Source organism: Hyalella azteca, unplaced genomic scaffold, assembly GCF_000764305.2.
Source record: "Hyalella azteca isolate HAZT.00-mixed unplaced genomic scaffold, Hazt_2.0.2 contig2100, whole genome shotgun sequence".
Taxonomy (NCBI): Eukaryota; Metazoa; Arthropoda; class Malacostraca; order Amphipoda; family Hyalellidae; genus Hyalella; species Hyalella azteca.
Window position 1 is genome coordinate 5632 of NW_025932387.1, and position 25336 is coordinate 30967.

Consider the following 25336-nt stretch of genomic DNA (forward strand, 5'->3'; position numbering starts at 1 on the left):
AGACAGGCAAGCACAATAGTGCATTTTTTCAATAAATGAGAAAATGCGCGAAAAATGGGTGAGTCTAGTGTGCAAAACATCAACCTTTCAAGCTAAGACTAGAGCTTCTTCGCCATTTTGGAGCCACAAGATTCCTACGTAATGAATTACCTCCTATCTAAATGTTAACAGAACTGCACAATTTGGCTATGAGATTACAAATAAATTGAAAATTTATAGTTTTGAATCCTTAAAAGTTTTGTAACGAGTAGAAAAATTCCAATCCTGGACAAGTGAACTGTTAACTTGCATCTCTGTTTTCTTTTATGAGTTACTTCAAATAATATGTAGCATGGATTAGAACAACTATAAATTTTTTATTGTAAATTAGTCTCTGAATTCATGGAAATAAGTTTTAGCCAATTTCTGGCAATAAAAAGTTTTGTGGTTACTCTGTCTTTTTTTTTGTGGTTACTCTGATACAATAAAAATACTTTAAACAACACAATGACCAGACACAGTTTTTTATTCTATCCAATCTATACTGTATCCAATCCAATTGCTATCCAATCTCATTGTGCATTATTATAGGACAATGTTGCTTATATTACTTAGGTGATATTTTGGATGTTTCAAAATTGTTTCATTTTGATGCATTATGTTGTTATATTTTTCTCCCACCTCTTCTGTAGGATTTTATGTTATGTTATATATCTATTGTTTGGACACTGGATTATTAAACAAGGAACATGTCGGGAAAGGAGTCCATTTTATCTACAAGTGACCTGGATTCTAAGGTGAAAGTGAAATTGCAAGATCACCTTAATAATACCTTTCACCATTTGGATTATCGCAGTTCATTACAGAAGCAGGCCATCTTGGCTGCTGTGAAGGGTAAGTGTTACTTCAATTACATTTCTTCCTAAGATTGACTGTAATGCAGTTTGGGAAATTTTATCCAGAAAGATTTCGAAATCAACATATTCATTTAAAATTTTTATAATGTTGTTTGTTGACAGTTGATAATTATGTATCTAAACATTTTGTTATTGGTACAATCTATTACAAATTCTACTATATTGTGCACTCATTTGCTTATGTTTCTCTCTTATAAATTTGACTATATTGAAGCTATTGTTAAGTATGCATTTCTCATGAACTTAACTATTCAGTAACTTAACAGACAGGCCATGGGCCTATTTCTTCAGTGCCGACACTTCTATTCTATTCTTAACTTGCTTTACAGGAAGCCATGACGTGTTTGTATGTATGCCAACCGGTGCAGGCAAGTCACTATGCTACCAGTTGCCTGCTGTTCTTGCTGAGGGTAAAGTAGCTGTTGTTGTGTGTCCTCTCATTGCTCTTATCAAGGATCAGTTGGACCATCTGAAGAAGCTTAAGATACCAGCAGCCACAATCAACAGCAAAATAACTTCTACTGAAAGAAAGAAAGTTATTGATGATCTTCGGTCTTGTAAGCCTGATACCAAGCTGTTGTACATCACTCCTGAACAAGCAAACACTTCCACATTTCAGGTATGTACAGTCATATTAGTAACATTTAAAGTGGCAAATGTATTTTTAAAAATATTTTGAGTATGATGTAATGTTTTGAAATTATTTAGTATAGATCTCAGGAGAGATGGATTTTAACTCTGAATGAATGTTGCTATTGAATACTGTATCTCCAAGTTGAAATTTTAATAATACTGAATGTATTTTAAAATTCATTAACATTCTTCATGTTTATATTCTTCATAATTCTTCTCTTACTAAATAATGAGGTAAAAATTATAGCAATGATAAAAAATATTGGTATAAAAAAATGACATGAATGGTTGTCTCACTGAAATCCCATCCATCTTTTCTTTGTAAGCCAAGAAACTACCAAGCAAGTTCACTAAATCTTCAATGATTTGGGGTGAATGAATTTCATTGAACAAGAAAATTCAATAAATATCCATTGAAGATTGAGGACATGGTGAACTTCCTTGTTTTTTTTTTTTTTGCTTTGAAATTCGTGATGAACTTGTGATGTAAACAGACTATTGATATAAGTAGGTACTTTTCTTTTTCTTATTATACTATTTTTTTTGAAGAATTTGAAAGAGGAGTCTGTGATTATAAGATTTGTGTGTTGTTGATTATCCAATTGCCTTGATGCAATTCTCTTCTATTGTTGTTGCTCTTAATTTGCAAGTCTAATTCATGATATTCTTTTCATTGCAATTAGAGCTTAGCAGAACACATGAGTCGACACAAGAAAGTTTCGTACATTGTGGTTGATGAAGCCCATTGCGTGAGCCAGTGGGGTCATGACTTCAGGCCCGACTACCTGAAGCTCTCACATCTACGACGCATGGTCCCTAGAGTGCCTTGGATAGCTCTTACTGCCACAGCAACAGCCCAGGTTAACAGTCCAGCATTCATTGCGCAAATATTGTAAAAATTATTTATTTCATATGCTCATCTTTACACTTGAGAAGCCTTTGGCTTACATCATGTGAAAATCTATTAAAATGTATTAGTTACCTCTATCCAGAATAAAGAAAGTTCTTCTTTGACGTATACTGAGCATGGATTTATTTCAATTACGTATCATTCAGTCTGTTATTTATTGAGTAGATGTCTGAATTTTTGTGGCTTGAAAGAGCATTGCATGGAAACAAATTCACCAGAATTATAGAAGTATTTTGCTACGTTTGCTTGTGGCTTTTAACGATGGGCAAAGATACTGAGACGTACTCTCATCTGCATGATGTTGCATATGGCTTCTGATTGTGAAAAAATTTCAGCTTTTGCCATCATAGTGAAATTATCTCCAGAAGTGCTGTGCATGGTCTGTCTCAATCAGGAAATTTTTTTCCCCCAAGACTCCTTACCTCTGATATTTAGATAGCTTGCTGCAAGTTTAAGTTGTGTGTTTAATTTCCCATAGGGTGCTTATGTGCACTTCTCAAGTTTTATTGCAAACTTTCTTTGGCAGTTCGCTGCAAATTTAGACCACTTTTGAGATAAATTTAATTATGTGGTAAAAACAAATTTCTGATGATAGGGGAGTGCATACTTTGCACAGCTTATATGCAGCATGAAAGTATTAATCTGTTAATAAATGAAAAATTCTTATCAAAATTCCCAAGAATTTGCTGTTCATTTGATTAGCAAACTTTTTGTTTACTGATATTTTCTGTTCTACTCCATGCTTTGCCTGCAACTATTAAAATGATTGAACTAACCCAGATTGGAAATTGAGTGCGCTTTTTGCGTTTGAATTATGCTACTTTTTTTGAAGGAGTTGAAGAGTATATATGCTCCATACTATTGGCAGTTTTATTATACCTTGCAGGTGACTGAGGACATTGAACATCAGCTGGCCCTCCGAGATCCTGTGCTGCGATTTAAAGCCTCTTCATACAGGCGTAATCTTTTCTATAGTGTCAAGTGAGTTCATAGTTCACCTCCTCTTGAGATGCATTCCTTTCTTAATCTTTAACAAATTTGAAGAACAAAATTCAAATTTTATTCATATCCTCATTTTATTCATATCCATTTTTTTTATTCATATCCATTTTATTCTGTTCATTCATGAGTGAAGCGGTATGCTGATTCTTGTTATGGAAAGTATTAAATTGCTCTTTTTAAGACAACAAATTTTCCAGGTTCAAAGAAGTTCTTGATGATCCCTATGCAGACCTCAAAGAATTCCTTGCTGAAGCTCTTGGTGGTGAACTCTCCCACAGAACTGTGAGTAATCTCAATCTGTTCACTAAAATGTCTTTAAAATGATCTTGTATTTCATATGATTGCCATGTATCATAATAAAATTTTTGATGCTGGATCTGCTTTTGTAAACTTTTTAAGATATAATTTGCAAGTGGGATAGTCCCTTTAGTCATTGTAGACAGAAATAGTATTTTTTTGAAATGTTGAACTTTTATTGCCCTGTTTTTATAGTAGGTAGTTTATTTGGTTTATTATTTATTGTTTTGACGAAAATATTATAGTGTTGGTTTTTATTAACATTTTCACTGTTATCATTTTCAGAAAAAATCTGGCTGTGCTATAGTGTATTGCCGCACTCGCAACGCTACTGAAGAAGTGGCTGAAGCTCTCAGCTACCGAGGGGTACCAACCAAATGCTACCATGCAGGTCAGTGCAAATTATCCACTATTTTTGCACCATATCTACTAATAAGTTAGCTAATTATGTGTGGGTGGTGTCAATCATACCAAGGAAAATTTTTACAAGGGTTAAATGGATCAATAGTACCTGAATTTATTTTTTAAAGATATCTTCATTGAAAAAAAAATGTCTTGGATCATAAGGGAAAATTTTGGTTTTCTGCATATCATAATTTTTAGTCAATACACACTGCTGCTGTTCATACACACTGCTGCTGTTCATACACAATGCTGCTGTTCATACACAATACCACAAAACTCTACTAAGGCTTCTAAATCACTTACCGTCAATTGGACTGTTGTGTGTTACCAAATATTTATGCGGCAGGCCTGAAGGACAAGGAGCGAGCTGAGGTGCAGGACAGCTGGATGAGAGGCGACGTGCCTGTCATTACCGCCACCATCTCCTTCGGCATGGGCGTGGACAAGGCATCAGTCAGGTCATTACAGGCAATAGTACTGAGATAAAGTAGTGTACCCACACTCATTATACTGAGATAAAGTAGTGTGCCCACACTCATTATACTGAGATAAAGTAGTGTACCCACAGTCATTATACTGAGATAAAGTAGTGTACCCACAGTCATTATACTGAGATAAAGTAGTGTGCCCACAGTCATTATACTGAGATAAAGTAGTGTACCCACACTCATTATACTGAGATAAAGTAGTGTACCCACACTCATTATACTGAGATAAAGTAGTGTACCCACACTCATTATACTGAGATAAAGTAGTGTACCCTCACTCATTATACTGAGATAAAGTAGTGTGCCCACGTTCATTATGCTGAGGTAGAGTAGTGTACCCACACTCATTATACTGAGATAGTGTCGTTTACCCACATTCATTATACTGAGATAGTGTCGTGTACCCACATTTATTATAAATTTTCATAACTGATTCATCATCCCTGTCTCATTCAACATAGCAACAACTTCTTTGTTCACAGTAGACAATCTAATTCTAAGGCAAATTGGCAATTATTTTCATAACTGTCGATTCTTAAATTTTGTTCATCAAGTGATAATTTAATAGTTTAATTCAATGAACCCTGCTTGAACTTGAAAATTGAATAGTTTAAAGCCAGCATGATTTTCATGATTTACGTGACGCTTGCAGGGCGGTGGCGCACTGGAGTGTCCCCCAGAGCATGGCTGCGTACTACCAAGAGTCAGGCCGTGCTGGCCGGGACGGCAAGCCTGCGCAGTGCCGTATCTACTACAGCAGAAAAGAGCGCGGCATCATCGAGTTCTTGATGAAAAAAGTTAGTTGCTCATAATGATACTGGTTTATTAGGGGTTTGCGACTTTTTGATGTTATTAATCAAGCAATCCAACTCCAGTTTCATCCTTATTTTCTTAAGATTCTTAATGTTCTTGTTAAAAGCGCAGCATCATCGAGTTCTTGATGAAAAATGTTAGTTGCTCAGGGCCTATACTTTCAAAACCTAACTTTCAAAAATAGTTAAGAGATTGTAAGTTCATCTGCCAATCATTGACGGCCTTTCAAGCAAAATACACCAATCGTAGAAAAGAAAATAGAGCGTAAGTACTTACGTTCACTTTGCGAGTTTTGAAAGTATAGGCCCAAAATGATACTTGTTTAGTAGTGGTTTACCACTTTTATGATGTTATTTTTTAAGCAATCCAACTCCAGTTTCATCCTTATTTTCTTAAGATTCTCAACGTTCTTGTTAAAGACTAATACTTTTTAGCACATTCATTTAATATATCTACCATTCAGATGATATTTTAAGTGGAGGTTTTGAAATTGTTATAAAACGAGTTTGCCATATTGGCCGCTTGCCTAGGCATACTTATTTCCCATTCCATCTTATTGCCGTTAAGTATTAGATGACAATAGTATATGATCTCAGCAACCTCGGTTTGAGTGCCGCTTAATGAATAATATCTCTTGTCTACTTATCTAGTCCATAGAAGAAATTGCTTTTGAATGCTAAAGAGATATCTTGAGATGAAAGTAAGCTATCATCAGGTTTTAGACACGTAGAAAATGTTGTATTTTCACTGGTATTCTTTCATTTAACCTTGATTTTCCTTTTACTCGCAGGATGTATCAAAGGCAAAAACTTCACGGAAGGAAGATGTCGGGAAAGCTGCATTAAAAGGCTTTTTTGAAGTCATAAAATTTTGTGAAGATCCAAAGTAAGTATCATTATAACAGCGTCTCGGGCTGTTTGCATATCAGGGCCTATACTTTCAAAAAAAGTTAAGAGATCGTAAGTTCATCAGCCAATCATTGGCGGCATTTCAAGCAAATTCCACCAATCATAGACAAGAAAATAGAGCGTAAGTACTTACGTTCACTTAGTCATAGACAAGAAAATAGAGCGTAAGTACTTACGTTCACTTAGCGAGTTTTGAAAGTATGTCCCCTGATTCATAAAGAGTTGCCAATTGCATTGTAACTTGACTGAAATTTATTGCATTTCTTTCAAGTGAAACTAATCACTTTTACTGCCATTCATTTTAATCAATTACGATTTCCCATGTTTTTTTAAAAGATTTTTATAATAATCTAAGAATACCTAATAGCTCTTTATATTATAGTTTTTATCGAAGTATTTTAATTTCTTTTTTGTTAGTTTGAACCAAACTTCTTGTGTCAAAAAGCACATGTCAGCGCTTTGGTTTTTGGGGACTCGTTCATTGCAGTTTATGTGATGTAATTATTCATTGCAGTTTATGTAATGTAATTAGTCGTTGCAGTTTATGTAATGTAATTATTCATTGCAGTTTATGTGATATAATTATTCATTGCAGTTTATGTAATGTAATTATTCATTGCAGTTTATGTAATGAAATTATTGATTGCAGTTTATGTAATGTAATTATTCATTGCAGTTTATGTAATGTAATTATTCGTTGCAGTTTATGTAATGTAATTATTCGTTGCAGTTTATGTAATGTAATTAGTCGTTGCAGTTTATGTAATGTAATTAGTCGTTGCAGTTTATGTGATGTAATTATTCATTGCAGTTGTCGGCACTACAGTTTCTGTAAGCACTTCGGCGAGCAAGGTGGACTGGACGGGGGAGTGGGCAGCTCCCGCACATGTGGCAGCCACTGCGACTACTGCACCAACACCAAGGGCGTGGAGCAGCTCAAGGTACGCCTGCTGTTGGTGCAATGAAACTATTTTAGTGCGCTCGCTGTTGGTGCAATGAAAACTATTTATATTGACTTTAACAGTTGTAAAACTGGAATTTTGGAAATAGAAAGACAGCTCAAGGTGCGCCTGCTGCTGGTGCAATGAAACTATTTTTAACAGCTGTCAAACTGGACTTTTGGGAATAGAAAAACTTCTAGTGCATATATGTTGTTGAATACATGAATTACATGTTTAACTTAGACCTGGTAACTAAATTATTGGCATTAGCGTCGTTTGTAATGCATTTTTGGCACGTTAACGAGATTGATAACAAAGAAAGTAATCACTACTAATTATTTCGAGTGTAGTTGAGGACCACCTTTTCCATATTCATTACTGAACTTATAAATAAACTTGAGTTTTTAGTGCATTTCCTCATTTATGAAAAAAGCGCTATTGTGCTCGTCATGTCTGTCTGTATGTCCGTCCGTGATTTCACGGACGGGCGGACGAGAAAATGCGCTCTCTGTCACCAACTGATCTATTTTTTTTGTGACGTACTTCATCTATGGTGCAGGTCGCGTTTATGGGCGCGTTGCTGCGTAAGCGCACTCCCCTGTTCACCGGACCCTCGCCTCGCTACCTCGGCCGCGAGGACAACGAACTTTATGGAGGGGGCAGAAGGGGGCAAAAAAGGTTAATATTTTATGCTATTTAATATATAAGAAATGCTTAATAACACCATAACTACAAGACCTTATTTGCAATTAGGACTACATCGTTTATGAATCTTTCAAGTAAATGTGTTTGATTCATGTCATACTACATTTTTTTGTGTGCCAGGAAAGCACCTTTTATTTGTACTTTTTAGCGCACTTTCTCATTTATGGAAAAAATTCACTATTGTGCTCGTCATGTCCGTCCGTCCGTCCGCCTGTCCGTGACTTCACGGACGGACGGACGGACGAGAAAATGCGCTCTCTGTCATTCACTGCAGTGAGTACTGAGTTATATTTTTAACCATCTTGCAGGGAAGCGGAATGCTATAACGAGGACAACGACTTCGACATTCGAGATTTAGAACATTCCGAGAAGATCCGGCGCACGGCTATTATCTCTGAGCAGTTTGCTTTAAGACGCAAAGGGAGAGCGAATGAGACGCCTGAGCACGGTAACAGCGCCAGAAATTCGGCCAATGAAACAAATTCAGGAAAAAATAAGAGCAAGATAGCGGAGAAGCTGAGGGCAGAGGAGGAGCTCAAGGAGCAACTTAACAGAACCAAGCTGAGAGCAGCTGAGTTCACGGCCATCAAGATTGCTGGACTCACCATTTATGTGAGTTTGCTTAATGCCTTCAATGTTACTCAGACTTCTCCAGCAGTTGGTCTTGTGTAATGATCTCAAAGGGCACTTTCTCGTATATTTTGATTTGATTTATATAGTCTAAACGTATTTGAAGTCATCTTTGTTCACACGTAATATCAGGTATTGTTGCGATAGTAATTGCGTCTGTTGCATGTAATTTTTTTTCAGTAACAGCTTGTGCAAGTTATAGTTGGAATGTAAATTTTGCTCCTATAAACTTTCATTGATGCAAACCTCTGATTCGCATACTTGCTTTTTTGATTTTACTTCCATGTATTTATGCGGTGAGAATTATTTAGATTGCATGTAGTCTAGCATGGGCGCAGTTGACTTGTCATCTGCTACCAATATTTTAACACGTTGACTCCGATTGCTTCATCTTGTACTATCATTTCATTTTTTAGAATATTTTGAAACAGGGTTGCCAGACGGTCTTTTTTTTCCCGGATGAATTCCGCGATTTAGTTTTTTAAATTGCGTTGGCCGGCTAAAATTTATGATGAGAGTTCTTCCGAATTAAATTTTGAAAACTGCAAAAAATGTAATTTTTACACCAAAACCTACAAATATACTAGTACATATCAAGTTACAGATCTTGTTTGGCCTTCTTTGTTGGCGGACTTGTTCTTTTTCTAAGCCATCTGGCAACCCTGAATTATGTACCACCACGTCCTAGAGAAATACAATTCGTGGTACGCATATGTACCACTTGGAAGTCAACGTGTTAAGGGCTTATTCACCTGACTTCTTTTATTGTATTTACGTTTTCACTATTAATGTAACTAGTAATTATATAGTTTCTTGGCTAATGATGTATCTTTTTGGCAACAATGAAGCTTTTTGCTAATAATGTATCTTTTTGTTAATATTGTAACTTTTTGCAGACTCGTGAGAGCTACCTGGCGCTGCTGCAGCAGGCGCTGGAGCAGAACAGCGAGCTGAGCAGCGTACGCTGCCGTGACCGCCAGCAGCTCCTGAGTCCCCTGGCCGTTGAGTGGGAGTATCTAGCCTACAGCAGCACTGCCGTCAAGATGATGTACCAGAAGAACATGATGGATAGGGTATGTGATGTTGCTCTCATGCTATTATTTATTTTTAGGATGGTGACTCTTTTTTATATAAATGAACCTCTATTAAGCCTACAGCAGCACTGCCGTCAAGATGATGTACCAGAAGAACATGATGGATAGGGTATGTGATGTTGCTCTCATGCTATTATTAATATTTTAGGATGGTGACGCATTTTTTACATAAATGGAGCTCGTTATTCAGCTATTGCTTGGTGGAAAGTCAATAAATTTTTTATTGCCTAAGTGTGGAATGAACGCATTAGGAAAAGTTTTCATTAATTCAATAGTTTTGGTTCTTATTCCTGTTTTATCCTATGGTTGTTTACGATTATGCGTAGATTTAAAATTTCATCTCATAAAAATTCCCTATTGCTTTCGATGTGGTATTACTAAATAATTGAGCTACAGACGAGGGTAAACTTATTGTCAAACTATATTTTTCTGAATTTGGTTTTCAGATCAAGAAATTGCGGGAGTCGACCAAAAGTTTTCAAGTTAATGCCGAGGTGCAAGATCTCCTGGACAAGCTGGAGCGAGGAGAGATTGCTCTCGCACCGCAGCAAGAGCAGCGCGCGGACAGAGCAATCACTGACTTCTATGCTCCGTCCAAGCGACGTCGTGGCGAGAACCAAGATCAGCAGGAGAAGAGTGACAAAGAGACCACAGAAACAAATGATATGAATCATGTTGAAAAAATGGAAACGTCCAGCTCAGACGAAGATAATGACAAGTCCGTTAAGCTCACGCTAGAATGTAAGAAAGAATCTGAGAATGATGGTACAAGTGAAAAGGAAGAAGATAACATTAGTAACATGGAAACAACCTCATGCACTCGTTCAAGGAGGATGTTGAGCTCTGATGAAGACAGCGATGACTTACGAGCGAGCGCCGCCTCCTCTACGGATGTAGACTCCGCTGGAAGCTCGAACTTCAATCCCTGGTTTGGTGATGATGCATTTGAAGATGCCGATGACTATGATATTGATAAAGATGATGCCTCGGATCGTCTCGATGATGTCAGTAATTCCAAGCTTGTAGGCAAGTGCAAAGTGGGTGATGAGAAGTCATTGGGAGATACTAATAACGAGCTCTTCATGAAAACACAAACATCTTGTTTATCGTCTAGCGAAGCGGGCGCTGAGGGGCAACAGACGGACAATATTAACACATCTTTGTCTTCAAGTGACGATTCAATGCCGCTCAATAAGACTCAGGAGAAAAAGGCGCCTGACACAGACGCGACTGAGGAAAAATATTACTATGATTCTATGGGTGTACTCCGTATTTCTGGTGGAAATTTAGCAAGTGCCAAACTGCAAGAAGATGAAAGTAGTGTAGATAGTTTTGAAGGCTCAAAAAATACGTCTTCTGAAAGCGTTAGTAGTTTGCTGCAATATAAAGACACAACAAGAGAAACGTTCAAGAGAAACAATCAAAGTTACCACACATTGAGTAGCAGTAGCAGCGAACCTCCTTCACGTCACACAAGCGTTGAGAAAGAATTGCCTGATACAACAGCTCGTAATGAGGTTTTTGGCCATGAGTCAGAAGCCTTTACAACATGCACAAAAATACAAGGATTTTTTTCACCCCATGCTAACAGTTTGAAGATAAATAATCTCCCTTGTATTGGTGAACAAGCTCTGAATGGGTTAGTAGGAGTAACTCAATTCAAGTTATCTAAGACGACTGATCCTGATCGGCTGGTTGAGCTGGGCAAATCTGCTGATTCTGTGAAAGGATTTTGTTTAGCATCTCATGTGCTTTCTGATAGATGTGAAGATGAGAAAAGGGAAAACGCTAAGCGTAAAAATTCCAATGCTGTCACTTCCGTTAAGAAACGACCCAAGCTTGAGCAGGTTAAAGCTCAGAAACTAAAGTTGATTGATTTATTTGACGTAGATTCTTCTTGCGATGAAAGTGACATCAGACTTAAGGAGAAGAAAAAATTGGGCCCTGACGAGCGTCGTAAAAAGGAAACCTCGAAATCTTCGAGTTTGAAAGAACGTCCCATCAGTCGAGAAGCTGTTGAGCGTAGTTCTCAGAAGCAGAAAATTATCATATCGGATCAAGCCGACCATCTCGGTTCAACGCGTACTTCTCATCGTAAAATTACAGATCAGAGACCGCGTAGTGAAGTGAAAAATATTCAATCTCAAAAATCTTCACCGGATCTTGTCTGTAAAGAAGGACTGGCGAAGCCTGGGAAAGTTGTTGCAGCCTCACAGAACGTTGACAGCCGAAGTAACGATGTTGTCAGACGGGAACAAGTAAGTTTAAGTGAGAATCATAACCACAAGTCGGAGAAAAACACAAAAATTGTCAAGTTAGACAGTAAAATGGAGAAAAATACTTCTACTCGCGCGGCAGATCGACAGCCTAAAAAGTTAATGGAGATCGATTTATTTGCCCAGTCTTCTATTTCTGATGAAGAGTTGATGGACATCACTCGTAGTATGGACAAGAAAATGGCTCGGTCGCATAGCCAGAAACAACTGCCGGAGCCTGACAAGCAAAGCCACGGGAAAAAGAAAGATATTAGACTGAATAATGAGCTTGGTACTAATAATACTGTTGCTCAAACTTGTGTGAGAAGCACTATCGTCCAAGACAAGAATAAAAATCAATCGGCAAATAATTTCGTTGAAAGCAAAGAAAAGAATCTTCCTACTCACTCAAAAGTCAAGTCAAGTGAAAGGCCTTTACTAGACGCCATTGATAAACACGCCACTTCAACTGTGAAAACAAATAGCATAGAAAATTCGATGTGGAGTCACAATGAATCTAATCCAAAGAAGTGCCGCTCCAGGAGCCCAAGTAATAAGGTTCAAAAGAATTTAACTTCACGCTCGCATGTGTCGAGCTCAGAGACATGTGGTGACAGCAATAGTTCAGTTGCTAGAAACATGAACCAATCGCACGTGAAAAGAAGCTCGAAAATTAATGATACGAAACAAGGCAATAGTGAAACGATTACCCATCACAGCTCTGCGGTATCCGCTTCGAAATGTGGAAGTAGCAGCAGCAAAAACAAGACGGTTATTCCAGTGAAACTGAAGACCTTCGATTTGTTCGCTGGCATCGAGGAACCCGAGGTCTCATCTGTTAAAAAAGTTTTGAAGTCTAAATCAGAGAAGAAAAAGTCTTCAGGTGCATCTGGAAATGATTGCAAAGCATCCCTTGGCAATGTATCTTCAAGTAAAAATGTTCACTGTAAAGCTGGCAAGTTGAAGGATCTTTTTGACATGAGTGAAGATGATCTCACCGACGAAGATGAAGAAGTAATTCCTAAACCAAGAGTTGATGTCACGGAAATGACTCAAAGTAGAGGAACTTCCATCAGTCCACGCGCCGAACATTCCTCCGACAGTTCAGATAACGAGCATAAAACAGGACGTGATTCTGTTGCTAATGTTTCACCTGAGATTAAAAGGTCTACGTCTTCTACCGTCACCGTTGATGCAAAGCATAACTTTTCTTTTATTCACAAGAAAAAGGATAAGCTACCTATGGTGGATGGAACGAAAGAAAAACATGAATTTCCTACTTATGAGCCTAAAGTTAAGCGAGTCAGTCATTACAATTCAAAAACGGATAAAAATACGATCAATGTATCCCTGAATAAGTCAAAGTGCGCTACTTCGAGTAAACGGGAAGATGAAGCGTTCCTGACTCGTGAAGGCAACAGCCAGGGAGACAACTCGCTTAGTAGTAAGCCGCCAAATTCTACGAAAAAAATTAAGAAGAAAGACAGGTTTTCTAAAAACCCAGTCGAGATAACCTGCCATGCTAAAGAATCCCCTGATAACGATGAAGTTCTGAGCTTGGACGATCATGAAACTGTACCGCAATCAGTGGCACCTTCAGGCACCGCGTGCTCCTCTGTTCCAGCGACAGTGTCTTCAAATTCTATTCCCAATAACGTTATTCCATTAATTGATCTTGGCAGCGGTGATTCCGTTAAAACTCAGGTGGGAGAAACTACACTCATACCTGAACTTGATGTAATTAATCCAATTCAACTTCCCATTGATGTAAGCGCTGCCAAACCCACTGAAAGTTCCAGTGTTGCTTCCATTCAATTAAACGGCCGGAATTCCAGTGTAAACCTAAAGAAGGTGGTGGCTGACGCTGTAGTGAAGTGTCTCACGCCTCGCTACAAGAAAGGCGAAGTAAGCAGCAAGGAGGTTTTCAAGATATTGGCTAGACATCTCACCAGTAAAGTATTGTCTACTCCTGGCGCGACCGAACAGCGTTCAAGAGAAGCTGCTGTTGCACACTACGCAACGAAAGTTTTCGATAGAAGTAAAGGCGTTGTTAGTTCTGAGGAACTAATTGTGGCTGTGCTCTCATAATAAAACAATTGCGTCTAGCAAGTTGTTAAAGGAAAATAGGTCCCAGTTACAGTAAATTTAGTTTTCTTGATATTATTCATAAGCTGGCCTTATATTTTGATCGTGATGGAATTTCTGACAGTAATTTTTGGAAATTGTTGGGGATTCTTCATAGCTTTGTATTTTTGTAGCGAAAGATAGGTTAGCTTGAGGTTGTGTATTAAATTCAACCGATTCATGCTCTAGATTTATAGTTGGTGCTAATCGTATATCAATATTGGCTGTACTACCATTACTGTTAACTTATTCAATATATTGTTGAATTTACTCCCGCTATTTCTCTTACTGTTCATTAGTGCTGTGATGCTGCATATTTATTCTCTTAAGTTAGTGCAGGTATTTTTAGGCAGTTAGGGTTTTATTATAGAAATTTGCAACTTGATTGGATTTCGGTGGAAATAAATATAATGTTGAATGTATGTTCTTTGCCTTCAATGCTTGCCACAATATGTTTGGTACATGCCTTTTTGAGCCGTGATTTATGTTCACGGAAAATTAGATTTCATCAAAATTTATATTCAGGAGGGTTAAAGGGAAGGGACTTATGCACATATCTATGTTCCTTAGCTGTTTGCTCTCATCATCATCTTGAGTTTTTCCTTGTGTCGTAATGCATTATACAGTCTGTTTGTGTGGGTGTGAGCAATGTCGTGTGTATATAACAATTAGTGTTTTAGTCGCAAACTCTGATGAACATATTTCTGATGTGATGCTTAAGGCCAGTTAGTTTTTTTCGATAAACTTCGAACCGAAGTGATGTAGATGAACGCTTGTATGCTGAATGCAGCAGCAGATGATTTTGACCATGATTGAACTAGTATAAGGTTGACCCATCAGAAGCCCATCTAAGCGGATGTAGTTTGTTTTACGCCTGTGACGTCACTGATCTCAGTGATGTCACGGCCATTAACAATTCACAGAAATACGAGCAAACCAGTCAACCAATCCGTCATGGGAATGACGGGTTTGCTTACGTTTCTTGATCTACGTGACGTAACAAGAAAGCTGAACTGAAAGACGGAACTTCTCATGGATCAACCTTATAAAGTTCAACCATGATTTTGACCAGCATCCCGGTGTCGGTGTCGATTATTCATTGAAGTGAAGGAACTTGCGCAATGGCGCAACATTTTGCGACTACCAATAGTCATTTTCTATGTAGGTAGCAATTGTGTTGCATCGTATTTTTTTGAAATTTTCATTTGGGAATTTTATAATATATACGTCAACATTTATGTTCTCGTATTTTTTAATAATACCAGCGCTGTGACATCAACCGAAGATATTAGACCGCTAAATTGTACGCGTTTATTGAAATCGTGTGAGTTCATTCCGATTACCTTAATTGGTTTCGAGATTATATCTTTATCGGTTGGAAAATTGGAACGAAGTATTTAATGACTTTGCGATTTTGGTCTTGAACTTTTTCTTTCATTTGATTTCATGTTTAAAAAAAATGCACACTAACTAATCAATCGAACTCTGATCCAAAACTGAACTTATTGGAATTGTTCTTGTAAGGCTAATGCACTGGTAGCACCGACGGGGGCGGCTGGGGCTGTTCTGGGCTTCAACAAAGATTGTGCTGACCATTGCTCTGATTGTTCTTCTCTGGTCCAGAATTGGTTTAGACGAGGCAGCAAAATTTGTACCTTGATGGACTCATAAATGATAGTATTCACTGCCTGAGTTGTCGCCGTTCTAAATCAAACTAAAATGCTGACGTAACTCGTAATGCTGTTTATCTCATCATGCTGCTTATGAGTGAGAATAAACGGTTTGAAGGCAGAGGTCGTAAAATCAAAAGACTATTTTTGTCAGTTTGCCCGAGAGTACGGGACTTTTGTACTGGCTATCACTTTTGATAATATTTGCAAGTCTTTTTCAAATCTTTTTGTTAGTCTTTTGGCAACGGGGGAAAATATTTTCAATGGCAAATTTCAAATACTTGACAGTCTTGACCAGAAGAGCTGAAGTCCAGCACAAAGCCCCATGCCGTCATGAGGAGACTTGTGGCGCCCTCTCGGTCCCGGAGCTGCTCCATAAAAAACTAACCCTTAGGTTTTTCATCTTCCATTCAAACAATTGGCCCCTTCACTTGCCTTATATGGCTTTTTTCTATTCATACTAATTTCAGGACTTTTATTTCTTATCTCAGAGCATAGTATGTCTGAAATAACTTGAGGTTGTACGCAGATCTAATTTTTACTATTATTTTCTTTGATCAAATTCGGTTGTGAGTACTCCTTACCAGTAAATAGTGATATATTACGGGAGGAGTTCAAAATAGTGAACTACCTAATATCTCTGAGTTTGCTTTGCTGTTTTCTCATTTCCAAAAAAAACTCGAACACTAACGAGTACTACCGGCCATCGAAGCATTACTGATCGGTAAGCTTTCGTATTTTCGTTATTCATAACTCAAGTTCAGATCCTCCTTGTTTAATGTTCAGAACTGAACGTTTAAAAGTCCTCGCAGTGGAAATCGAGGTATCTGTATCTACGTTGAATTACCGACAGGAATAACTTTATTTTGAAGGAAGTAAAGCTTTGAATAAAGGACGCCATTATTTTTTTATGAACGACATTATTTATTTAGACTTTCACTCGTAAGTTGGCGCTTTTTGAATCGATTTTGAAGGTAATAATAATGAGTTCAAAATCACTAACGTTCGTCACCGGCAACGCCAAGAAGCTCCAGGAAGTGGTGGCCATACTCGGGGACAGCTTCCCTGTCAGGTGAATATAATTGTGCTTTTGAAAGTTTCTTCTCTGGTTTCATTTATTGAGATGTTAGAATTAATTTTAAAATTGAAAATAAATAATTATTTAGCTGATACATCGCCTGCTAATTAGTGCTCTGTATACCTGACTGTATTCAGAGCACTCTAAAGTGCTTACTTTTTTTTTACACTTTTTTGAATTCTCACTTTTTGGCAACGGCATCGACGGCTACCCAAGACAAATAAGTTTAATTGGTTAGCTAGTAACTCTCAATAGAAATGGAAGTCAGCGCTCGAGTTATGATGAGAAGCCTTTTTGAGTCAATACGCTAATCTATATTAGAAAGAAATTGTGGTCTTCCAATGATCTTCTATTTGATCGGCCATATCGACGATTGTCAATGTGTACTCAAATAACTCATCGTGACATTCGGCGCGAAAAAGCTCGACCTGAAGCGCCAGCAAATATGGCCACTGAACTAACGAACTAACAACTCAAACAAGCTAGGTGTATTATTCAATATCTTGTATCACAGCATCCGGAGCCTGGGAGTGGACCTGCCTGAATACCAAGGCGACCGGAAAGCGCCAGCAATTATTGCCACTGAACTAACAACTCAAATAAGATAGGCGAATTACTTTAAAATCTTGTATCGCAGCATCCGGAGCCTGGGAGTGGACCTGCCTGAGTACCAAGGCGACGCGGACGAAGTGACGCGTCAGAAGTGCAGAGCTGCAGCGCAGCACGTCAAAGCTCCTGTCGTTATTGAGGACACTTGCCTGTGTTTCAACGCCCTGGGGGGGCTGCCGGGGCCTTACATCAAGTGGTTCTTGGAGAAACTTGGCCCCGACGGCCTCTACAAGCTCCTGGCTGGCTTTGATGACAAGAGTGCTGTTGCTCAGTGCACATTTGCGTACTCGTCCGGTGAGAAAGAACTTGCGTTGAAGTTGGTTCTGCTGAGTGTAAATACCTCCTTTTCTTTACGGATTTTACGCATTTAAATAAGTCTTAGTTGCAGCTTGAATTTTAGTGAATCAGTACAATATCTGTAATAAGAGCCATTTATTAAAATAATGTATCTATCCTAAATAAATTAGATTATTTATTTTCGAGTAATGTTATATATTAATTGTCAAACTTGTGCTGGATGACTTCAGTCCAAGTGGACGGTGCTCTCAGATTATTGTCCACTGCAAAATAAGATAAAATTTATATTTTGTTCGGTTCCCTTCTTACAGATTTCTGATTTCCTGGCATTCAATCGGATTGTTTAGATATTTGTTTGCCACGTTTTGTTTATAGTTCATACTTTTTTCAAATAAATTGAGACAAGACTTACTTTTAATGAGCCCTCTCGTTGCCCGAGTTAACGTCTGGAATACGCTTTGGCAGAACTTGCAATAACTATATTGCACCTGCAATAACTATATTATTTGTAGCTATTGCACTTGCAGTAGCTACATTATTTCACATCACATTTCATTTTCTTTTATTTATAATCCATCCCAATTGTATGGATTTTGATATTTCATGGCGTGCTCAGGCTCAGATGACGCGGAGGTGCTGCTCTTCCACGGACGCGTGCCAGGCGCCATCGTCGCTCCCCGCGGGGAGACACGCTTCGGTTGGGACCCTTGCTTCCAGCCCGACGGTGAGACCTTTTTCTTATAACTATTTTCATAAAGATAACAATTATTTTGAAATGAATATACTATGAATTGAGACCTTTTTCTTCTAACTATTTTCATAAAGATAACAATTATTTTGAAATGAATATACTATGAATATTTTAAGAAGCCTATCCTATTGAGGCGGTGATCCATCGTGGCCTGGGACTGCTACGTCCCAAACAAATACTAAGGAAACTATAAATTTTGAAATGGATATTCTGTCTTGCTATCTCAACTATAAACGCATGTTGCAAAAAATTCGCTCTTTCTTCTAAGATGGAAGTTCAATTAACCTTGCTCGTGCTCATGCAGCTCTCGCTTTCTTTCACTTGCATATTAAAAACTTTATCCCAAACTTGATTGGTCACGGTGAAGATTAGGAATGTAAGTTTTAAATGATTTTGCAAGGTACTTTAGATTATTTTTCGCCAGTCGAAATTATTCATACAACGAGAGCTGGAATTTCTATAAGACATTGGCCTGCAAATTATTTCCTGGAGTTATTTCCGATTAAATCAGGGAAAATAAATGCGAAGGGATTTGTGTTCTAATCCACATGAAGGTTTCTTCTGTGCAATGGATGGCTCATGTTACTTTCGAATTTTGTGCTTTCGTTGGGTAAGCTGCGAGGTGAGGGATACTTGCTCTATATTAAATAGCATCGCGTAGTAAGCGTTGTTTTACGCGATTTATAGTATCCAAGCGTATCAAAAAACGTTTCCGTACATTAAAAAGAATTTTCGGGCGAATTAAAATCAACCGTCAAAGATTGATCATGAATGTGAAACACAAACCGTCTAAACGTTTTTCATCCAAATTTGGGGAAAAAATCATACAATGGTATGGATCGAAAATATTAAAAATTCTTAACTGAATAAATTCTAGTAAAGAACAAACTGCATCAATTAATGAGGTCCGAGAAAGCTTGATCGCCATCGTCAGGTCTAGGTTTTGAACTGACGATCGAGCTTGACTCCGAAACGTTTTCTCTTATAAGAAATGATGAACTATTTGGCTATTTTCTTTGCTTTTAAATTCCTGGTAAATTTGCAATTAAAGCAACCCACTGATCTTAATACTTATCTCATTCGGTTTACAGGATTTACCGAGACTTTCGCTGAGATGAGCGCAGAGACGAAGAACGGCATCTCGCACCGACGCCGCGCGCTTAACGCCCTAAAGGAATACTTCGCTGCAGACGAGGGCCTGACGCGTCTACGAGCTGACCTGCTGCAGGACGACCTGCACACTGATGCTGCAGGACGACCTGCGCACTGATGCTGCAGGACGACCTGCGCACTGATGCTGCACGACGACCTGCGCACTGATGCTGCAGGACGACCTGCACACTGATGCTGCAGGACGACCTGCACACTGATGCTGCAGGACGACCTGCACACTGATGCTGCAGGACGATCTGCACACTGATGCTGCACGACGACCTGCGCACTGACGCTGCAGGGTGCTGCACTCTTCACGATGATCTCAGTTCGGTGTTCCAGGATTAATCGAACAATAATCAGCTTGTTATATAAATTCCTGTTTCGTTAGATATTTTCATCACTTGAAGTAGATATCGAGTTAAGTATGCGTGTTAAGACTTGTGGGACCGCGAAACAAGAAATAATCTGATTTTACTCCATTTCTTCGAAAACGTATGGTTGTGAGGTAAAATTTCTCTAATTGTAATTGTTGGTCATAGTTCTGCTAAATTATAAAATAACATAATTTCCAAACTCAGAATACATTTTTCTGAGCTCGGATTATCAAATTTCAGTATTGATATTTTTATTTTGTTAATTTCGATGTAACTATTACAAGTATTGTTATTTCACAACGTTTTATAAGTCGTTGTTTGAGATCATCAGCTGGTCAGGGTAAGAGTGCATATGACGGTGTTTTTGATTTATTCCATTTGAAGTGATTTAGTTAATTTACATGTTTTCAAACAAGGCACAAATAAGCGCACCTGTGATAAATATAATGATCGAAGTTGATATCTTGAAGCATCATTTACAACCAAGCGTTCGCTATAGTCCGCATTTTTCTTGACCTGTATATTCGACTGCAATAGAATTGACGAGTTCTAGCTCATATGATATATACGACTTATCACTTATAATTATGTTACAAACAATACTTGGTTGGATAGTGAATAGTTCAATTGCAAATAGTGCCATAATTGGAGCATATTAACATCGATTGAATGAAAGTCGCAACCCATGTTTGATGAATGCTCATTCAGCAGCATTTTAGGAATGAATTCGTATGTATAATTTTGAGATCGTCCTGCTTTGAAACATTTCGCAGAAAAACCTTTCATCAGTTACCATTCAAGACCACATCAAAATTAAAGCAAGATCAAGCTAAGTTTCTCGTCAGTTATGTTCTGCAGCTGCTGGAGGTTGAGTTCTTGTTCGCGCTGCAGGAGCGCGGCGAGAGGAAGGCCCTGCAGAGTGACGTTGCTCGCGCCCTGCCGCAGGATAACGTCGTCGCTGTCGCGGCTGCGGTACACCACTCCTGCGCGCGGTCTCACCTGACATAATCAAGTCATTATAAATATCATCTACATATTATAATGTGGCCTGCCCTGACATAATCAAGTCATTTGAGAGCCTGTACATATTATAATGAGCCATGTCCTGACATAATTAGGTCATTTGAGAGCCTGTACAATTTAGCGCATTTTCTCATTTACGAAAAAATACACTATTGCTCACTTAGGCCTCACCTGAAGCGACAAAATCAAATTATTTAATCCTTGGTATACTGCATAATTTTTCAACGTTACAATCGATCGAAATGTACATGAAATTGCATCTATGCAAACCGGTAAGGATTAAGAACCTATTAATTCTTTATTATATTCACTATCCTGCAAAATTTGAGAGCCCAATTGGCCGATTTAATAGTGAGACCCCCAAAAAAATGCTACCGAAGAATTTACGTCGAGATTAATTAATCACAGTTGCATTGCGTTATTTCGCTAGAGACATTTCTCGAGTATGCACCGTAATGATGACAACGTAGCGATCGGTTGGCTGTAGGTTGGCGGCGGCAGGTTGAGGCTCCTCAGCACTGCCATGCTGAGTGAGCAGCACTGGGATGAACTGCACCAGCTCGTCACACGGCAGCACCAGCGGTCTTATCTCGCCCACGCACTGCGATACTCCTAGTGGACGGATATACAATAAATATGCGTTCAACGAGCGACTTCAAAACGGATTCATTATGGAGTAAGCCAAAGCAGTACAAGTGTTCACCTGACTAACCAGGTTTGTGTTTATTGTGACGGTGACGATAAACTCACATGAAGCAATCTATGTAATGTCGGGCGGTCAACGTAGCGTGGCACAACACAAATAGCATAGCCAGCAGCGCAATTGTGCAGCCAGTGAAGATCGCGCAATATCAGCGTCACACGGTTAGATTTTCGCTTATTTCACATGAGTCGGGAAGAAACATTCATTGCGGATTGCAGTTCATTCAATGCCGTGGTGGGAAGTCCACAGAGTGTGGCAGTACAGTAGTCCAATTTGGTCAGAACGAGCGCCTTGGGCAAGATCGGCTGACGCTAGCCAAACGCACACCAAGCATGAGACAGCAATACGGCACAACATACTCAACATGAGGCAACAACATGTTACAACATACCAAAGATAAAGCAAGAAGACGGCACAACATACCCAGCATGAGGCAGCAACATGGCACAACACACCAAGCATGAGGCAGTCGCGCTGCTGCTGCGTCATGCTGATGCCCTCAACGACGCCGCCTTCCGAGACGCCAAAGAAGACGCGGCCGCCCTCGCCGCTGTTCAGCATCCCGAGTAACACCTGAAACCGATCGAAAATTATTATTTTTTTTTGTACGTAGTTCAAAAAAAAACTACAGAAAAACTTTGTTGTTCTTTAGTGACAGGAATTTCTCACGATAGAAACTTAATATGCACTCTCAATCTCTAAAGCGCTTCAAACAGAATACGAGAAATGGCAATATTGTTCCCACATCTTAAATAACTAATAATAATTATTGATTTACTCATAAAACTTTCTGAGTAGAAATTTAAAAGCAAAGAACACGGCCAGAATATTAACTATTTCTTAAGAATGAAAACGTTTCGGAGTCCAGCTCCATCGTCAGTTCTGACGATGAACTGACGATGGAGCTGGCGAACGACGAAATATGACGAATATCATATTCCATCGGAATATGATTTTCTTTACGTTAATTAGACGAATAGGTATCGAATATCGTGATGTGTAATAAACCTTAACAAGAACAAAAGTAAGAAAACCGGAGGCTGAGTGGTTAAGATCACCAAGATTGGAGCAGCGAGTTGAGGCTTCGAGACTCGCAACTGGTAGTAAAAATTCTGGTCTAAATAGGAAATGTGGCCACTTGTTTGAATATCGGCCACAAGCCAAAATGTTCTAATCATAGCTGACACAAAAACAGAAATAGTTACGAACATGACAAGACATGAATTGCTTCTAATAAACAGCGTTGAAGGTGCATCGAAGTGGGCCAAAATGTCAGACATTATAAATACGTATCCGACGATAGACGAAGAAATATCGGGATTTCTTTTCTAACTACGGTATGTTTTACATTGAACATACTTCCTTATGCATTCTAATTATGCCATGAAAACATTCGTCTAGCTCTTAACAATGACCAATGAAATAGCATCAGGCTCACAAGACTGAGGCATAGAATATAAGATGTTTCAATATGTGATGTAGGAGCTTGATACCTTCAAGAGCGTAGCACAGCGGATGTTGTCGACGCATCGCTCCTGCAGGAGATGTTGCGTCGCGTTGTTGCAGACGTTGATGTGGTGGCCACGATACAGCCGTCCCCAGCCTGCACTCACACAATTAAGAGACTAGCGATGCACTTCTTGTCCGTGTGTGTGTCATCTTGGTGCATTTTTTTTTCACAAAAGGACGTATCAGTGCTACACGCAGCAGAGAAGTCACTAATTGTACAATTTGACCCATTCACATTTCTGTAATCGTGTATGCCCCACGCCCACTGATATTACAGCGGTGGCGCGGTCTTCTCGTAAGAAATGTGTAATATATCAAGTTAATTAATCTAGAGCATGAAGGAATTAAAGCTTTAATACGATAAAACGAGTATCAACGTATGTTAATGATTTTAAGGTTAATTTGAGCTAAGGGTTTGTGGATGTTAAAGTGATAGGGATGATTAAAAGAACGTTAAATAGGCATCCTGGGAGTCCTCCAATTTTTGCACACGAGGAGCTCTCAAACTAAAGCAAAACCAAAGAAACATTTCTTGTTGCTGATACTTCATGCTTCGAGCCTCAGTTTCCGGCAAAAACTTTCAGTGATCTTATTAATTTAAATGATCCAGTTAAGACTACTGCAAGACTTTAAAAAACCGACCGGCAATTCTAATATTATGATTCAATATCATAATTAAAATGATAACGTTCTCCAATAATTTACAAACAAAGTAACATGGCCATTGATATATTTATGTGGAAGACAGATCCGACTGAAGACTTTTGAGCCGATTTAGTATATAAACCTTTAGTTATGTCAAAGATATTCAACTAATGAACTCCTTAGAAAGCAATCATGAGATTTTCAGAATTTTAATAGCTGGCTTTAAAAAAGTTTCTTAAAAGAATCAGCATGAGTATTTACTAATTCATATCAATAATCGTTAATTCGTCTGAAGTTGGTACCAGCATTAGGCCGCGGCAGCGGGGGTTGTTGCAGGCAGGAGGCGTCAGTAGGCTTCCAGGTGACGCGGCGTGAGGTTTTCATGCCGCGCGCCTCCACTTGCCATAGCCGCGACCAACTCAGCGAGGTGTCCAAGTCGGCCAGACTGCACACGCTGTTCAGCTTACCACCTTTACGGTTCATCACTGCAGTTATTTATTGGCTTCACAACACAGCGGACTTTAGTTAGTACTGTAACGAGATAATATACAAAATTCACGTTAGACCGAAGCGCAACAATATGGTTCGTTGGATCCTGTCCCTTGAGTAACGTTAAATTACTTACAAAATACAACACAAGTGTTATTAAAATTTTAAAAATATCATAATAACTTCTGGTTCAATTTGTTTGCAAACGTGTCATATTGAAAATTCACCACTGAAGATATTGTTTTTTTTTTTATTTTCTGCCAAGGATTACTGTCAATGACACTAAGTCGTCACTAAGCAGATACGGTACGGTACTAACTTACCACACTGCTCGTCAATAAAAACCTTTTGATACCGGTCAGAATTGTTACTTTTGGGTTCGATTGCCCCCTCAATAACTAAGGAGCTTTTTAAATCACGTTATTAAGTTGTGGCTCAGGCTCAGTTCTGTAAACAAAATAGATCGTTTCTCTTGAAGTCTGGCGACTCAAGTGCCGTGGCGAAGTTAGTGTCATTGAGATTGACGGCGCTCGCTAGAGTCTTAACGAATCAAAATTAAACAAACAAGTTAGAAAAGAAAACATAGCATTGCGGAGTTGGAATAATTTAATTACCTATCAAATCTCAATGACTCCAGTGAACCTAATATGATAAATACTTACATATTAATTTATTCAAATATTCATTTACCTATTATTTGCTGGAGTGAACTCCTAGTCACATAGGACAGCTCCGCTGCGGTGGGTATAGGGAGTACACTCAGTACAGTGACGTTTTATGTGCAATTGACGCTATAGTAAACACACTGCACGGACTGCCAAGAAGCGTAGACTGTGCCACTGCTACGGCTTTCTCCGGTAAATTAAATTGACCAAAACAATTTATGATCAATATGATAGATATCGGATAAAATTACGCTGAATATAGTATTT

The 25336-nt window shown here is 38.6% G+C and overlaps 3 protein-coding genes across 3 annotated transcripts; 2 read left to right on the forward strand and 1 right to left on the reverse strand.

Annotated features, from left to right (window-relative positions):
• Nucleotides 1–714: 714 nt before the first annotated feature.
• LOC108675251 lies at nucleotides 715–15075 on the forward strand. Its single transcript, XM_018163244.2, has 14 exons — nucleotides 715–873; nucleotides 1226–1515; nucleotides 2213–2389; nucleotides 3326–3420; nucleotides 3639–3723; nucleotides 4024–4129; nucleotides 4490–4601; nucleotides 5284–5428; nucleotides 6235–6329; nucleotides 7164–7293; nucleotides 7853–7971; nucleotides 8307–8610; nucleotides 9525–9701; nucleotides 10169–15075. The coding sequence occupies exons 1-14, from the start codon at nucleotides 729–731 to the stop codon at nucleotides 14063–14065; spliced, it is 5877 nt and encodes a 1958-aa protein (XP_018018733.1). The 5' UTR covers nucleotides 715–728; the 3' UTR covers nucleotides 14066–15075.
• A 1450-nt stretch (nucleotides 15076–16525) lies between these two features.
• LOC108675255 (inosine triphosphate pyrophosphatase-like) lies at nucleotides 16526–20495 on the forward strand. Its single transcript, XM_018163249.2, has 4 exons — nucleotides 16526–16843; nucleotides 17487–17752; nucleotides 18372–18479; nucleotides 19598–20495. The coding sequence occupies exons 1-4, from the start codon at nucleotides 16755–16757 to the stop codon at nucleotides 19774–19776; spliced, it is 642 nt and encodes a 213-aa protein (XP_018018738.1). The 5' UTR covers nucleotides 16526–16754; the 3' UTR covers nucleotides 19777–20495.
• On the reverse strand, nucleotides 20279–25179 carry LOC108675254. Its single transcript, XM_018163248.2, has 6 exons — nucleotides 25095–25179; nucleotides 24218–24385; nucleotides 23255–23364; nucleotides 22217–22334; nucleotides 21510–21670; nucleotides 20279–21034 (listed from the first exon to the last, which is right to left on the reverse strand). The coding sequence occupies exons 2-6, from the start codon at nucleotides 24297–24299 to the stop codon at nucleotides 20849–20851; spliced, it is 657 nt and encodes a 218-aa protein (XP_018018737.1). The 5' UTR covers nucleotides 24300–24385; nucleotides 25095–25179; the 3' UTR covers nucleotides 20279–20848.
• Between the last annotated feature and the right edge of the window lie 157 nt (nucleotides 25180–25336).

Bases quoted from the DNA above. Each gene is read 5' to 3' on its own strand.
- LOC108675254 (XM_018163248.2), bottom strand. From the start codon at position 24,299: ATGAAAACCTCACGCCGCGTCACCTGGAAGCCTACTGACGCCTCCTGC. The intron at 23,365-24,217 runs GTACCAACTTCA...GTGTGAGTGCAG, and splicing joins GCTGCCGCGGCCTAATGCTG to GCTGGGGACGGCTGTATCGT. The intron at 21,671-22,216 runs GTGTGTTGTGCC...TCCGTCCACTAG, and splicing joins GCGCGACTGCCTCATGCTTG to GAGTATCGCAGTGCGTGGGC.
- LOC108675251 (XM_018163244.2), top strand. From the start codon at position 729: ATGTCGGGAAAGGAGTCCATTTTATCTACAAGTGACCTGGATTCTAAG. The intron at 4,130-4,489 runs GTCAGTGCAAAT...TTTATGCGGCAG, and splicing joins AACCAAATGCTACCATGCAG to GCCTGAAGGACAAGGAGCGA. The intron at 6,330-7,163 runs GTAAGTATCATT...TATTCATTGCAG, and splicing joins AAATTTTGTGAAGATCCAAA to TTGTCGGCACTACAGTTTCT.
- LOC108675255 (XM_018163249.2), top strand. From the start codon at position 16,755: ATGAGTTCAAAATCACTAACGTTCGTCACCGGCAACGCCAAGAAGCTC. The intron at 17,753-18,371 runs GTGAGAAAGAAC...TGGCGTGCTCAG, and splicing joins CACATTTGCGTACTCGTCCG to GCTCAGATGACGCGGAGGTG. The intron at 18,480-19,597 runs GTGAGACCTTTT...TTCGGTTTACAG, and splicing joins CCCTTGCTTCCAGCCCGACG to GATTTACCGAGACTTTCGCT.